At 38.6% G+C, this 16,063-nt stretch overlaps 1 protein-coding gene and 1 long non-coding RNA gene across 5 annotated transcripts in view; one reads left to right on the forward strand and one right to left on the reverse strand.

Moving 5' to 3' along the window:
- The window catches only part of GATB (glutamyl-tRNA amidotransferase subunit B), a 67,662-nt gene extending 59,325 nt beyond the window's left edge, over positions 1-8,337 (reverse strand). For all 3 annotated transcript variants that reach the window (XR_793179.2, XR_793180.2, XM_003205442.4), the window contains exons 1-2: positions 8,179-8,337; positions 6,474-6,624 (exon numbers count right to left, since the gene is read on the reverse strand). Coding sequence is in view for 1 of the 3 variants with exons in the window: in XM_003205442.4 (XP_003205490.1) it covers positions 6,474-6,624; positions 8,179-8,315 (288 nt within the window). In the remaining 2 variants the exon portion in view is untranslated. The remainder of the gene's footprint in view (positions 1-6,473; positions 6,625-8,178) is intronic.
- Positions 8,338-11,838: 3,501 nt separating this feature from the next.
- LOC104910546 overlaps positions 11,839-16,063 on the forward strand; it is a 195,746-nt gene continuing 191,521 nt past the window's right edge. Inside the window, exon 1 of one of the 2 annotated variants that reach the window (XR_004159485.1) lies at positions 11,839-11,991. This is a non-coding gene — a long non-coding RNA (uncharacterized LOC104910546). The remainder of the gene's footprint in view (positions 11,992-16,063) is intronic. The other variant, XR_004159486.1, reaches the window with a different exon arrangement.

Genomic DNA, 16,063 nt, shown 5'->3' on the forward strand with positions numbered 1-16,063 from the left:
AAAAAAAAAAAATTGAGCCACTGTTGCTCCTGAAACTCTTAATAGAGAACTGTTTTCATACATGTGTATATATATATATACACATTGTGCTACACTACCTTGTATCCCCTCAAAGGGAACCACTTGGAAACAGCTTGAAGAGAAAATGAGATAAAAATCTTAACAAAGCATATATAGTGACTGAGAAGAGAACCAACAGAAATTCCTCCCACTCCCGCCAAATCACCCACAGTTCAAACTTAAAATAAATCCCCAGCACACTGAGAAATATTACTGCAAAAACCTAACATACATTTCAGCAATAAGCTCAGACTGACTCCAGAAAGAGGGGACATGGATCTGTCTAGTTGTCACATAACAGCCATGCTTCCATGTATCAGGGATGGCACAATCCCTGCAGCAGCAGAACGGTGCATAAGAAGGGAAACACAATGTTGTAAACACCAGTTCTACACTAAAAAGTAAAAAAAAAAACCAAACAAAACAAAACAAAAAAAAACCCAAACCCTAGCATAAAGCAAAAGGTAAAGCAAGAAAAAACAACACAGTAAGAGAAGTGAAAATGCATAGATAACATCACAAATGCATTGAAAGATCTATTGAAATAGGTGACAGCAAGATGTTACAGCCACCTCAGTGCAGTTCTAACTGACAATTACATTAGCCAGGGGGACCTGTTAAGTATAAACAGCAAAGCCAATGAAAGCTAAAAAGGAAGAGAGTTCAGTAGGTAGCACCGTTTCTGAAATGTTAAGACGAAGCCCAACAGGAGTTGTTGGCCTTGACAAAAAGATTAAGATACCCAGAATTAATGCTGCAACTTCTCACAGATAAAGGAGACAGAGGAAGAAGAGAAAACTTTGCAGGGCATTTTTTCAAAGCTTGGGAGAAGAGCCATAACAAACATCACCAAACACTCCAAAGCACAAGAGCTAAGACATTTCTAGAAAAATGGCATTTATAGTTAAGCGTGAAGGGAAGTCAGTGCAAGCAAGTGCAGTAACTGAGGAAGTGTAACATTTCTCAGACCCAAACTGAAGGAAATAATTCCATACATAACTAACTCAGGCAGCGAATGATCCTATGACAGAGAAGGAAATATAATGAGGAATATCCTTCAGGATAAACCAGCCCTGAAAGTCACCTGAAATAGGCTTCCTCATCTTTGAAAGGCTTCTCCAGACCAGTACAACAGCATTGAACTGATTAATAGCTTGAAATGATATAGGTAGGCTCTAATCCATCATGCACTCAGAAATTCAAGGGTCTATGAACTGTAAGGGCATTCTCAGGGTGCAAATCATCTGAAAGTCTAGTTCTCCCCCTCAGTTCCTTCTAAACTAAGTGGGATTTTCTTTTTAGAGGCCTAGTGGAACTAGCACTAACATTCTTTCAAGTCTAGCAAGCTGGGACTGCGCGAGCAACAAAAGGCTGTGAACTGTAATGATACAACGCATGTAGCAAACCCAAATATCATCTGGAAAGAAAGGACTGCTGTAGATGAACTTCTTGGAAAACATATCCCTCTGAGCAGTTATTACCCTTTCAGTGGAAAACATAGCAAGCAGTTAAACTGAACCTCGACATCAGCAAATAGCTTAAAACAAGCATGCACTCACTTTTCCTTCAGGCTCTACAATTCATTTACTTTTAAAGGAGAGTTGAAGGATACAGCAACTTAAGCACATGTGGTTTCAAAGAAGAAAAGAAAACGTAGATTATGACAGCTAAACCAACATGCATACAAAGATCATAAGACTCCGATTCCTCAAGAAAGGTGTGCAATTAAAATGTAGTTATCAAAAGGAAAGCTAAGAAACAGAGTTTTTCAAAGCCAAGTAGTACAAGAAGGGAGTAAATTTAAATGCATGCCAGCAGGAATGTCAAAACACTACTAAAGTCAGAAGTTGGTAAAGCAGGTGCTGCAATCACCACGTTTAACAGGCCAGGGTACCAAAGAACATAGTTTCAAATGCTAAGTATAAATTCTGGTCTGAAATACCATTTCTGTTCTGATACAGATGGTGACAAAAACAACAAAATCCACAGAAATCATTCAAGTGCCTTTGAAAGCAAATTCATCAGGTAAAACCTATATATTAATAACATGTAAAATTCATCATGTTTGATAATCTATCACCCCAAGCTAGCTGTAAAAACACCAGGTATCTGTCACTGTGAAGGATGGACGCAGTCTCAACACAGAAAAAGGTAACTAAAGCATCATCCTCCACATCCCCAAGCAGGTTATTACCCCTACCAGCTCCCTGGGCAGCGATTCGACAGCACTGCAGTGCTGGGTGGGGAAGACAATGGTGCAATACAGTGCTGCAGTGACAATCCTTAGCTTTGGAAAAGTCAGATTTTGGATGTCAGGTTGACAGTAATGCAATACCTGAACCAACAAGGACTAACAGCTATTCTAGTTGTACTTTCTTCCACAAAAAAAGATGCATCTTGTTGCAGGAGTGTCATTATACAGCTGAGAGAAGGTACAGTAGGGTGCAAAGGCATCCTTCCAGCACTCCTGGTGGAAAACTAAAGGAATTTAAAATGAGGATATGAAAACCTCAGTAGAGGATAGCAGCTATAGGTGAGTTGTCAAATCCTCAAGGATGCCTAGTCAAAAAAATGTCACTCCAAAAGTAATGTCTCCTATTTTTTTCCCATGAAAACCACAACAGATTCAAAGAGCACAACAACACTAGGTGGTAGAGCAAATTCACAGCTACAAAACACTATTTTTCAGTATAGTCACCATTAGCAATGCATTTTCACCAGTAATAAACAAGAGCCTGCATGCCACACTTGCAAAAATCCTCCTTGCTGACTGGAACACGGCTTGCCTTTCACGTTGCTGTCGTCACTGCTGAAACGCACCACTCACCGCCCTCACTGTGCTCACATCCACTGTTGGTCCCCATAAACATTCAGCAAGGATTGATGACTGACAATAGGTGCCAGTTATTCCGTGGGGAGGAATTCAGTGGCACCTTTGCTTGATAAACAGTTCCATGTCAGACGCCATTTTGTCAGACTGCCCCTCTGCGTCTGTCACACAGCAACAGCACGTAATGGAATCCTGGTGGGAAGGTTCAACCTCTGCTGCTGTACCATCAGTATCCATTTCTGACGTCGTGGGACAATGTGATAAAATTGGAGGCATTATTTTCAGAGCAGCCCACTTATATATCCCGAAAATATCACGAATCTCAGGATGGCAGTGTTTTTATTAAGGTGAACAAATTCATCTTTTCTTTATTATAGGCACATCTTGGCCATTACCAAGTGTTTCCAAAAATTACCTTACAAATAGACAAGAGATTCTGTTCACACTATAAGGGCAACGAAATTCAAATGCTTGAGGTGTCAACAGTTTCAAGACACTTAAGACTGTAGGGCTAACATTCAGATCTTATTACTTTAAACCTCAATCATGTAAATCCTAGATTATTTTTCAGTATATTTGCCTAAAACAAAGCAGGATCAAGCTTTCACTTTAATCATGAAGGACACAAACATAAAACGTGCATCTTCGGCTGTGATTAGTAACAAAGACTGAGCACAGACAATAAAGATTTCAGCCTTTAGCTACCAGGTCTATTACCTTATTTCTTAGGCTGAGTTGTAATTACCTTTTAGTCAGCTACCTCAAGAATGAGAATATCTGGATTCACTTTCTGTGAGCCCACTCATATTTAGAAACATTTAAGACATTCTCAGAATTAACACAGAAGATATATCAGACTGGAAGTGAAGCCACCTTTCTGGATCCTCAGAAGAATTACATATCAATCTACAGGTACATGTAATGCATTATACACCCCACTGTGTCTTTAGCTTAATACATAACAAGTTCATTGCCAAGTCCATCCACTTGGATGGGGGAAAAAAAAAAAAAAAAAAAAAAGGCCTTTCTTACATTTTTAGGGCTTACATATTGTCTCGAAGAGGGGCAATCCTTACAGAAATTTCTGCAAGATGCTATCTGGTCCAGGGACTCCATCACCACAGAGCACAATAATGAAGTCTGTAGAGTGGCATGGGATGTGCTTTCCAGTCTCACTATTTTATCAAAGCTTTGTCAGGTCATTTTTTCTGCCTCATGCCAAATAGCAGTACAACTGCATAGCTCTTCTTGCCTGTAGCTGTCTCTCAGAGGCACATTATGAAAGTGGCATAGCGAAATGTTCATAGCACTAACACTGTTTTTTATGGTCCTCCTAAGGCCTTACTTGCAGCAGTAACATAAAATAAGTTGCACGACAATACAAGAAAAAAATGTAAAACAGAAAGATGGAGAAGGGCTAAACCAATACCTATAGTCTCTCCTTTATGCAGCAAAGAATCACACCCATGCTCATTAGTGACCAAGAAATGTATAACAAATAGAAAAGCTCCCTCTGCACCATTCTTTCCGGTCCCACTGCAAAGCAGAGTGACAGCATGGTTGTCTATCAAAATTGTATCATGGTCCCACGTAAGTTTAAATCCCTCTGACACAGAACTGTAACGGCCGTTCTCAGTTTACAACAGCAGTTTTTCTCTGCTGCACTGTATTCTTCAGCTCTGTTAAAACTTCACTCTTTTTTTTTTCTTCACTTCTCAACAGAGAACATACCTTCTAAAGACAGTTTAGAACATTTGTTAAGATGTTGCTTCACTTTTATTTAATAAACACTTGGTGCTGGAACAAATACCATTCTCAAACTTGTGTATAGCAAGTACAATAGGAAAAATTGAAGGTAAGACTACAGATTGGATTTTGTATCACATTGTAACATGCAAGAACAGCTCTTTGGTAACATTTACTTTCAACACTGTTTTCACTACTACTACAGGGAGAAAAATCTTCTTGCATAGATAGAAGGAGCTGGTAGAAGCTAACACAGAATCACTACTTTTCAATTAACCTAACCGTCCTGCATTTGCATCTCAGGTGCAGTTATCTTCTCTGCCAAAGCCTGCATGTATTAATACATTCTCACAAAGGCTATACAAAGCCTCATTTGTAAAACACTGAAACAGAGGAAAACAAGCCAAAAAAAGCCTCTCCAACATGGAGGAACACAAATACTTACATAAAAGTGAAACTCTATGTAAATGATCACTTTTGTTCTTCAAGAACAGATTTTCTACTTGACTGAAGACAAGCATTAAACAATTAGACAGAACTTCCATCATTTTCTGAATGTTAAGTTAGTCTGCGATTATGAACTCCCTAACTTTGGCCTGCCTTCACATGAAAGGAACTCATCTTCCAAAGTCTAACTAGATTCTTCAGAAACCAAAAGATTTCGGAAGATTTCTATTATCTCTGGGAAGTTTTCAATATTTCCACACCGTTAGTTAGGTCTGAAACAGTTCCAGATCAGCACTGATTCCAGAGTCACCTCCAAATTTTACCAGCATCGAACCTCCACTTCCTTAGGTTTCCACGCTTCCGCAAATATAGAATGAGTATCAACTCATTTCTCTTTAAGGATCACATGGCATGTATCAAGTCCCTAGAAATCTACCTATAATTCTCAATTTCATAATGTTATTTAAAGCTTTAATACAGCAAAGAAAAACTTCCACCAGATTAAAAAAACACCCTTGCAATGGGAATTCAAACCTCCACAAATATACTTATGGGAGTGCTCTTGCATACAATAATTTGACCCCACTTCAATCTCTTCATGGTTGTTGCACAAGGCTCTGCCATGTCTATTTGGTACTTATTTTCACTGTATAGGGTTATACTTATATGTTTATATTAAATCTCCAGGATTCCCAGAGAATTCTAAAGAAGCACTGTCACAGGTAACAAAATTATAATTGAGCTGTGACTTGAAATAATTATTATGTTGTCCCTAATAAATTGTCATTGCAAAATGCTAGCTAGCTATTCTGACTTACTTGTTCACAACTTTTCATACAGATTTTTCTTCTTCTTTTTTTAAAATTATGTTGCGCTGAAAATAGGAACAGTTCACACTTTCCTAAACCAGAGAATTTCTACTCTGGAAACCAAGTAATCTCAGAGTAAAACATTGCAAACAGCAAATGACAGCTACATCAACATACATATGGCAAAGTAACATCAAATGGCCACTTGGAAGTCTAAGACATCCTTCTCTCACAGGAATTTAGGTAACTCTCACATTTAAGGAAAAACCTGTGCCTCATACTAATTAAATACACTTTGGCCTCAGACAAACGTTGCAATTCATTTAATATATCAAACAGACGCTCCTTGTTTTTTTTCTTTGCAGAAGATATCAGATACTTATATTGATAACTAGGGAGTGAGTAGACTGAAAAGAATCAATATCAACTATCTCAGACTATCAAACAGACAGAAAATAAAAAAGCATGTAAAAATAGTTCTATAGACTACAGTTCGATATTAGGAAGAACAAAATACTGCAAATGTACTCTAACTTAGTTGACATAAATTCTGATGAAAATCAAGCTGAAACGTAACTTACTGGCAAAGTTCCTGGTAAAGAAGCATCAAAGAACGATACCAAAGAATTAGGAGGTGCTGCAAACTGGACTTGGGAGCCAGAGAAAAGTTTTGAGTTGGAAGTGATCTGCGCATGAATTTCCAGACCCACAACTGCTGCCCATGGAGCAAGACTGAAAAGAAAAAAAGAAATCAAATGTGGCTAACATATAGACAACATTAAAAAACACCTAAAAATAGTGTTGCATTTGTTGTTTTTTGTTGTTCGGTGTTTTTTTTTTTTTTTCACAAAAATTTTAAATGCAATTTTAAAAAATTGCAATGTATAACATAATGTAAGAAACGATTGCAAACGATACTGCAAATCCACCTAAAGCGTGTTGGCAAAGGTTGTGCTGCAATACTGGAGACCAGGCAGTCTCAAAACATATAAAGACAGGACTGTATGGAAAAGTGTGTTGGTTATATACAGAAGAGAATGTGGTAAGAAAGAAAATGTAATGATCTGAAACTTATGCCTTTGCCTTAGATGAGAAGTCTTACAGAAATTAATGAGGCAAACTTGCATGCTGGATGAACCCTAATTTGGTAACTCAGGAAAATTATGAAATCATCATAAATATCAATTACTTCTCATGTAGTCTGATAAATTTCCAACAGACAGGTGGCATAATAAATTATGTATTCTTTGTCAGTTAGTCATTTGCATGCTGGGAAAGGTAGCTCTCCAGAGCAGCGTTAGTAGCACATTAGCATAAACATTAGAAATCTGGTAATAGAGAAATCATCACTCCAACTAGAGAGCTACTGCTCTCTGAACATACTCTGCAGAATCAAGCTTCTCTATATTATCTGGAAAGTAATTGCAATTCTCACATCCATAACCTTTATATGGATAAGAGAAAAGGGTCACCTTTACAGTATGAATTGCTTGACAGTTTCTGTAAGTAATTATCTGGCCTTGTACAAATGAAGTGGCATAAAATATTTCAGCAACGAAAAAACCTTCCTACGGCAAGATAGCTCAGCAACGAAAGTACCCAGATAGCTAGAGCAGATAAGCAAGCTATGGAAAAATATCTAACAGACGAGGTACAGTCTGTTCCTTCCACAGGTAAACAGAAGGCACTGACAGGATTTCGGTCTACCTGCCCTCCTACAGCCAAGCACATCCCTACAGCATCGCTGCAGCCATGCAGACGCCACCTGTATCTGCTTTAGGGAGATTGTAAAAAAGGATTAAGATTCAAATGCTTAGAGCAGGCAATGCAATTTTAATGAAGCAATGCTTAACTCAGTGTTTTACATTATTCCAAGAAAATACCTTGTTTTAGGGTAAAAAAAAAATACTTAAAAAAATTGATCTTTTTTTTTTGGCCAATTTATCTCAGTATTCCCTGTTTCTTAGCAATGCATCCTCACCACCGCACGGCATCTGAAAAATCACCAGAGCGCACTCAGGCTCGCACTCGGTTACAAAGATAAACAGAGCTCTCTAGTCCTGCCCACCACACAGGCGAGGAAACCAGCGTTCGTTCACGCTGCACGTTTATCTACGTCGTTGAAGATCCAACCCGAAGCAGTACATTCCTGCCAGCATCTACGTAACTTTATTTAAGTCATCGGTCATGCAGAGAAATCTTGAATGTTGACAGAGAACATGAAAGCTTTCACGCACCAAGGAAAAGAATCGCGGCCCCCCTCCCCGCGCTATCCCAGCACCGTACCCGCTCTGCCCCAACGGCACCGCCCCACCTCTGGCGTTGCAGGCGACGGCCCGCCGAGGGCGGGAAGCAGAGCAAGACCCCCCGGGGCCACGCTGCAATACCCTGCACCAAACCCCACCGCAGCCACGCGCCGCCATTTTGCTTTGCAAAACGCTGAGAAGTTACCGCAGCACCCCCTGGGAAATGTAGTCCTGCTCGAAGGATGGCCGCGCGGAGCGGCGAGAAGGAGAACTACAACTCCCTACAGAACGTTCGCCTGGGCTTCCCGCCGCTGAGGGAAGAGCGGGCTGCACGCGCACGCTCCGCCTGACGGGGTTGGGAGCTGGTGAACGGGAGGTTTTGAGGAACGCGCGGCTTTTGTCTCTCAGTTTGGCTGACCCGGCGCCTAGTTAGCAGGCAGGTGTAAGCCTGGCTCCTGGAACAATTCTTTCCCTTAATTCCGGAGAGGCAGTACCCCTTGTGCCCAGGAATGTGATGCTATCAGCGCGAGAAACTGTCTCAGTGCAGTCTGAGGAGGTCTCGAGAGCCTTGAATCTACAGGTCCTCAGCCTAGCCTAGCTTGAGAAAATTCACAGCCGTCCTAGAAGTGCTAGCACAAAAGACATTGATTACTTTTTTGCCTTTGTCTGAGCTCTTGTTTAAAGAGCTCGTTCTTTAAGTCTCTTGCTCAGAGTCTCCCAAGGGTTGCATATTCTTTTGTTTTGGTGTCTGATACAAAACCAGCTGATGTTTTATGAGTGGTGTTTTGCAAATCTTGGGCATCAAACATCACCTGCTGTTGCCTGACGTGTTGCTCGTATGGTGTCATTTGGTTGCAGTCTTGTATGCAGAGCAGTGGGATCTCGTCCCTTCCAGGCAGGAGGGTGTTATTGCCTTACAAATACATGGCAATAAACATCACAGTCCAGGGCGTACGCTAGCATTCTAGATGCTGTTTATGCAGCTACATCTAGCAGATGATAGAATTAATAACCTTCTGTCCTAAACCACAGGCCTGTGGAGCTTAAATGGAAACGTACATTAGCTGTTGCTTATGTCGTGTTTGCTCTATGTCAGATGCTGCTAATAGAAGTTAATCTGTCATAAACATATGAGTAGGACTGATTTCTTCCAGCAAGGGACAGTGGTGCACATAAGCACTTGACATTGTTTTGCAGATTTCATAACCTCTCCTCTTCATAACAAGTCTTCCCAAGCTCGAATGTGAGATGCTAAGGGGTTCAGAATAATGTGGAATATATATATAATTTATCCAACTAAAAAAAATGTTCTGTAAACATTTGTTCCATGTTCACTTTCTAAAATACTTATATTTTAAATGAGTAGAATTAGCAGAAGGTTCTTCTTCAAGAACAAGTTGGGAGATACCTTCAGCAGATGCAGATCTCCAGTTACTTCCACAGTACAGTTTAGGAATTTCAATTTGTTGCTTTTCCTTGGCGAAAATTCTTCGTGAATCTCAAAATCTGACCAAGACAAAATTCCTTTGCAGTAAAGAAAAACTGGCCCCAGGGGGTCTTGGACACATTCTGAAGAATGAAAGAAGATTGGTGTGCTTCTTTTCCTCATCCCTTATTGTGGAGCTCCCTGCATATCAGACACCCTAACATAATCCCTATGTAGTGGTCTTTAAGCCAAGAGAATGGGTAAGATTTTTTAATAATTTCAATATGCGGAGAACCTTACTCTCTTTTGGACTTAGCCTTATGCTTATGCAATATGTTGTGTGTAAGACAATTTCAGGTTGAAGCCTTATTATGTGATTGTTATTTATGCAACAACAAATGCATTCTTCAACAATTGTCTTCCACGAACTCTGTGTTTATTGATTATTTGAAATTTTGAAGGCACTGGCAGATTGCTTCAGCTCACCTATGAGTTTGTACTAGTGGAAAAAAATGGCAAGTTTTGGATTATTTTACTTTCTTTCAGCCTGTTATCTTGATGTATTAGAAGATTTCATAAATGAGTTAAAACCTTATGTATATTAAAATCATTTTACTTGAAGCCTTACTCTGCTTTAATTGCAGAAACTTATACATTTTAAAAGGCAGTAGAATGCACAAGGTTGAAATGTGCTTCCCACATCCCAAAAATGTTCTCCTGGAACTTTTTGCTGCATGGCTGTTTTCTTTCTTAAAGAAAATTGGAAAGTGTCAGTGTTTGTGATTTAAATTGCCTCCATGCTATTTTAATACCCTACCTAGAAAAAAAAATCCATTAAAAACCCCTATTCCTTTGAAGCCCTATGCCACTGACCAAGCAAGTCATAAATGAAAGCTCACACATTCTTATAGAGGAAGTTGATCAATCACAAGCAGGTAATAATTGCCTTTCCCAGCAGCTTACTTTGAGTTCGAAAATGGTACATATTTGTTCCTTGTGTACTCTGAGCTGCAGCTTCTACTTAGCATGAGTGTTTAGAGATCATGCTGTGGCACTGCATAAAGATTTGTACAATGACAGTTCAATACCATGTAGGTCCAGGGGACACTTTGCTCTGAGTCTGAATTTCTTATTACTGTATAAATTTAACCAAATGCCTGAGAAGAAATTGGAATTTTGTAGAAGACAAAAACCCAACAGCTTTAAGACATAAACATACAGTCTGTCCCACTTTTTTGAAAGATCTCCCTGAATTTCAGTTTACAGGGTTTGTACTCTAAATACTGCGTTCTTTTAAGCCGTATTTAACATGCGTGCTTGATCTTTTTGCAGATTATGAGATCTCCTTTGAGGATAGCAGAGAATGGAATGTTCAGTCTTGAGTTTGTTAAATACTCTGCAGGCTGCTTGCAGTGTTTTATTTCAGCAAGTGAAATAAGCAACAGGCAGGAACGTTTTAGATTTTGAAGTAGAGGGCATGCCTTTTTGGGGAGTGTATCTGTAATCTGTCAAATAACCAGACACTGTCCTCCAGGGAACAGTAGGGAAAAGGATTGTTGAGTTTGGGAGCAAGCGTGGTGAGGGATGGTTTCAGACTGTTATGCCATTAACATTCACCTGTGTACCTTGGATTTTTTTTTATTTTCCTGGCAGCTGTTAAATAATCATGTCAGTGATTTACAGTCAGAACTTAAGGTTCACTTTTTTCATCTATAAATAGAAGGGGATGCTAAATAAAAACAAAAACAACACCAACAAACAAAGGAACAACAACAACAAAAAACAGATGGGAAAAGCATATTTCTGTTGAATATAGGAGCCAGTGTTCAGGGAGCTAATACAACTGCTTTGCCTGGTCTACAGACCACGCACGTGTATGCATGCATTTTGTGATAAAGGTGATACAAAGGATCTCATGGTTTGAGGGGCCTTTTTTAGAGGCATGCTTTGAAAGTCTTTTGAAGTCTGCTAATAAAAATTGATGTTAGAGTGATTTCATAGAAGTATCATTACTTGTAAGTTGAAAATAACATTTAGATATGTTTAGATATGTTTACACAATTTCTGTTACGCAGTTATAGAAGTAAAAAAATAACATGCAGATACTAACAGCAGAAGGTAAATTCATTATTCTTCAGAGGCTTATGATAAGAAACAAAATATTTATGTAAATTTATGTATACCTTTGGTTCAGTGACAAGAACCTGTTATATTATTAGCTCCCTTGTACTGATTTTCACTTCATTTGTCTTGCCTGTGAGTGCTGCAATGAGCAAATGGCTGCACCTGTGGTCTGAATCAGATGTTCACAATCAGGTAATTAGTGCTTTCGTACATAGTGTGGTCCCTGGGGTTGAGGACTGTGAGTTGGTTTTAGACTGGTTAGTGGTCTTATTGTTGAGAAGTCTTACAGCTAATGTTCTAAAGGTAAGGAAAACATTTGTTTCAGGGTGTTCAGTCTTAATAATTATGTTTTATGGTGAGTACTACTGATAATCCTCTTCTCTTATCAAACTATTTTCTCCAGTTTTGAATTAAGTTGTGGTAGGTCTTATAGCTTTTATTCAGTGTATTCCTGCTGGTTTTTCTCGATGAAGTTTTTTGGAATTTATGTTATGTGTTTGTGGTACTATTATTATGGTTTCCAGTAGCTGGGGATTGATTTTCTCTAGTTAGAAATGTATGGCTTTTCTATAGAGTGATTACATATTTTGGTTTGTGTACATTGTAATGCACAGCATATTCTGTATGTTCATGTTGTGAACTAGGAATTATATTGCTCTTATATTGGGTATAATTCTGTTTACAGGGAATATTTTATTGCTGATCACTTTGAGTTTTTTTTTTCTATTTTGATACTGTGTTTTTCACGCAGGGGGAACTGTATTTAGAAACAGCTGAGCCTAGGCTAAAGTGTTCAAATTGAAGTTCATAAATGTTTTGCATATGTCTTATGAACGTGTTATCTGGGATGGGGATTGTAAAAGAAAACTGTAGTATTTCAGTTGATGTTCACCCAGTTAGCATGTTCTTTTTAACCATTTGGTATTTACCTGGAAGTGCAAGCCTTTTAAAAATGTTTCCTAAAACTTTGTTTTCATTTTGTTCTTCTTTACCTTTACTGAGTAGAGAAAAAGCATGCAGATGTAAAAGCAAACTTATTTCTGTGTTCTTTTTTTTTTCCCCCACTGTACTGTATATTCTGTTATTTCTGTTTGCATTTTTCAACTTGATGTTTTTAAAAACTGTTATAACTAAGGCCTGTTATTTCCTAAACTAAGTGTAGTAACTGGTTTCATAGTACATGTATGTGATTTACTGTATAAGGTCAGAGTTATAGTATTTCCTTAGTTTATGGTTTCACATAACTAGTACTAGAACAACTACTCTTTTCCTTAACCTCAGGATGAGGAGAGAAGTTAAATCCCATTGTACCAAGCCCAAGGCTAAATCCTGATCCGTTGTTTCTGAAGGTAGCCTGACACAGTCTTGCAACTTGTTAAAAGTATTTAGTTTTAGGTGAGCTGTACCTTCCAAAATGCACTTTAGATGTGTGTTCTGGTATCCTTTTAAGTTAGTCATGGCTTCAGTTTTAAGTACTCATTTGTACAACTCTAGCTGGAAGCCTCACCCCAGGAAAAAGTACGCAGAATGATCTATCTTAAGTTAATTAAAGAACAGAAACTTCACTCAAAGAGTCAAATGAGGAATAGGTGTCTAAGTATTTTCACTGACTAAGAAATAATATTAATAGTCAACACCTCCAGTTGCTCTTGACTTTCTCTCCTTTGAGAAAGGGGAAATAATTGTTTAAAAGCGAACTTCATTCTTTAAAATGCAGGAGTATTTGTAAATTGAAGAGAACTGGAAGAGCTTATATTTAAAAATAATAGAGCTTTAGCACAGTGCTTTGAGAGTCTGACTGTACAGTTCTTTGCACTAAGAACTGCTTTTAATTGTCTGAGCAATAGGGATGTGAATTAAAACCTTTCACCAGATGGAACTTGGCAATCTATTTCTCTTATGCTTTTAGTGTGATAATGTAAGTGAAGGGAAAAGAGGAAAAACATTGCAGGTTGTTGTTCAAAAGCCTTGCATAAAATTCCAGAGTCTAAAGTGAGGCAGACCTGGCTCACCTTTATGCCATGCAATAACACAGACAATAATTCCACTCTATCAGGGTTGATTTTTCAAGAAGTGATTTATTTGCTTATTTTCAAGACACGCTATGTTCCTTTACTTTCAACTGTATACAGTGATATGTTGTTGTGCTTTGTCCAAAAGGGCTAAAAAAGCCCAGGCTGAAAACCTTGCCCTGCTGGATATAATGCCTTAACACTTAAACAAAATAACTTCAGTATGTGTGTTGCTCCAACACTAATGCTGCCTCTTCATTTTCACAGAAACTACAACAGGTGTAAAGAGCACAATAACTCTGTTTGACATAACAAATTCTCAGCTACAAAACACTGTTTTATATTCAACGTGGTCCCTGCCATTAACTATGCATTTTTAGTAGTAATAATGTAAAGTAAAATAATGAGAGCCTGCATGCCATGTTTATACAGATTAAAAAAAAAAGAGCACTGCTATAGTTGATGTGCTGTTGCCGCTGCTGAACTGTATCACCCACTGCCTCATGTGCACTGTTCAGTCTCCATAAATGTTCAGCAAGTGTTGTTGAATGCCAGTGGGTGCCAGTTAAGCAACATGGAGGAGTTCAGTAACACACCTTTTGCTTTTTCAGTACTTCAGTATCAGACGCCATTTTGTCTGCCTCTCAGCTGCTGTCTATCACACGACAACAGCATGTAATGGAATACAGGTGGGAAGGCGCAGCCTCTACTGCTGTATTACCAGCAGCTGTCTCTGATGTTGTGGGTCAACGTAATAAAATAGGAGGCACTACTTTTAGAGCAACCCTCTTAGTTGCAGTGTTGTCCTCTGTCCCACTCGATGCTTGTAGCATGCTTTGTGCTCAGTGACTTTCTGATATTGAATTAAAAAGAAGTTTCACAACTAGAATAATTCCTGTATAATCTTAAAACGTTCATGTACTGGAGCATTGACAGAAGAAATTAAATAGTGCTGTGTAGCAGATTAAGACCAAAACAACTTTAATTTCTTTCCCCAAGGGTTAAAGGCTCATAAATTTTGAAACCTGGTCATGATTTCTTTGTGGACCTGGCAAGGATAGCTGTTCATGGCATTATCTGTCAGCTCATATTTAGACTCATTGTGGCAGCTTGGATTAATGACTGCCTTGGGGTACCCAGAAGGGCAGAGCACACAGAAGCAGCTCAAACTTGCTTCCTGGTTGGTTGTTGGTGGTTATTTTTGCTTGTGTGTCTAGTGTCCAAGGAGGACTAATACTGAAGTTGGATCAAGTATTTAGTCTTGTGTAGTTTGTTCTGTCCCAGGGGCACCATCTATTCATGCTGACTGGTTTCAATTGCTGCCTACCAGGACTAGATCTATTTTACATAGGCTGCAGACTGATCAAAAGGTGGTGAGAATGTTCTATCAGAATCTTAGTTAATTTCATTTTGAGCTCTTGACTCGAATATTAGTTTGATCATTTGATTCCACTGAATGTTCTTGGGACGGTGTTTTATATGTATTGCATTAAAGTAGGTCTGTTTTCCAAGGGTTTTTTTTAATTTTTTAGAAAAAGTTGTTCAGTCTTATGGCCAACAACTGTAGTGTAGCCATATGCCAGTATGTAAAATGTATGAACGGCAGGATATCGCTAGTACTGTTGTTCTCAAGTTATGGAAAAAAATTAAGCGGTGGTTGTTTTTTTTTTTTCTTTTTTTTTTTTCTTCTTACATCATCTCAGATTTGTCCTTAAACTTCTAAATTCTCTTTGTGGGAACTTTTATTAACCTATCAGTCAGTATTTGCTGTTTAACTGAGGTGCTTTAGCTTCAGTAACTGATCAGTAAATTGCAGTCTGAAATCAGAATGTAAGAGATGTTGTGTGCTTTGCATGTTTTGCAGCAATGGCTCGTTAAGCTTTAACAAATTGGGTGTTGTGGTTTGTATTTCCTCTATGCCTTGTCCAGTGTAACATAATGGACAAGGAATTCAGTACAAGCCAGCAGCTGCACAATTTAGTTTGACTCTGAGATGGCTGCTTCTACAGACTTTCTTAAAGCTAAACTTGAAAGGACTGTGAAAGTAAAACTGAAATAGTTAGCTTGCATTAGATAATTGACGTAATGTTTTTATCCCAGAGACTCTAGAGACTGACATGTCTAGTTCTGCTGTCTTCTTTCCCTTTCTCTTTACACGTATGATATGGTGTCTACTCTAGTGGTACATTAATTTTTTTTCTTCATACTTCTGATGCTCACAGTAGTGACCTAAATGGCAGTAATAGCACATGAATGCATTGTCGTCTTCTATTCTGACCATACGTTTGATCTTTTTCTGTTGTTGTGTACACTAGAGCAATACACTTGCTATGTGATTGCATAGTAAGCCTTTGTCATCAGAA

Source organism: Meleagris gallopavo, chromosome 4, assembly GCF_000146605.3.
Source record: "Meleagris gallopavo isolate NT-WF06-2002-E0010 breed Aviagen turkey brand Nicholas breeding stock chromosome 4, Turkey_5.1, whole genome shotgun sequence".
Lineage (NCBI taxonomy): Eukaryota > Metazoa > Chordata > Aves > Galliformes > Phasianidae > Meleagris > Meleagris gallopavo.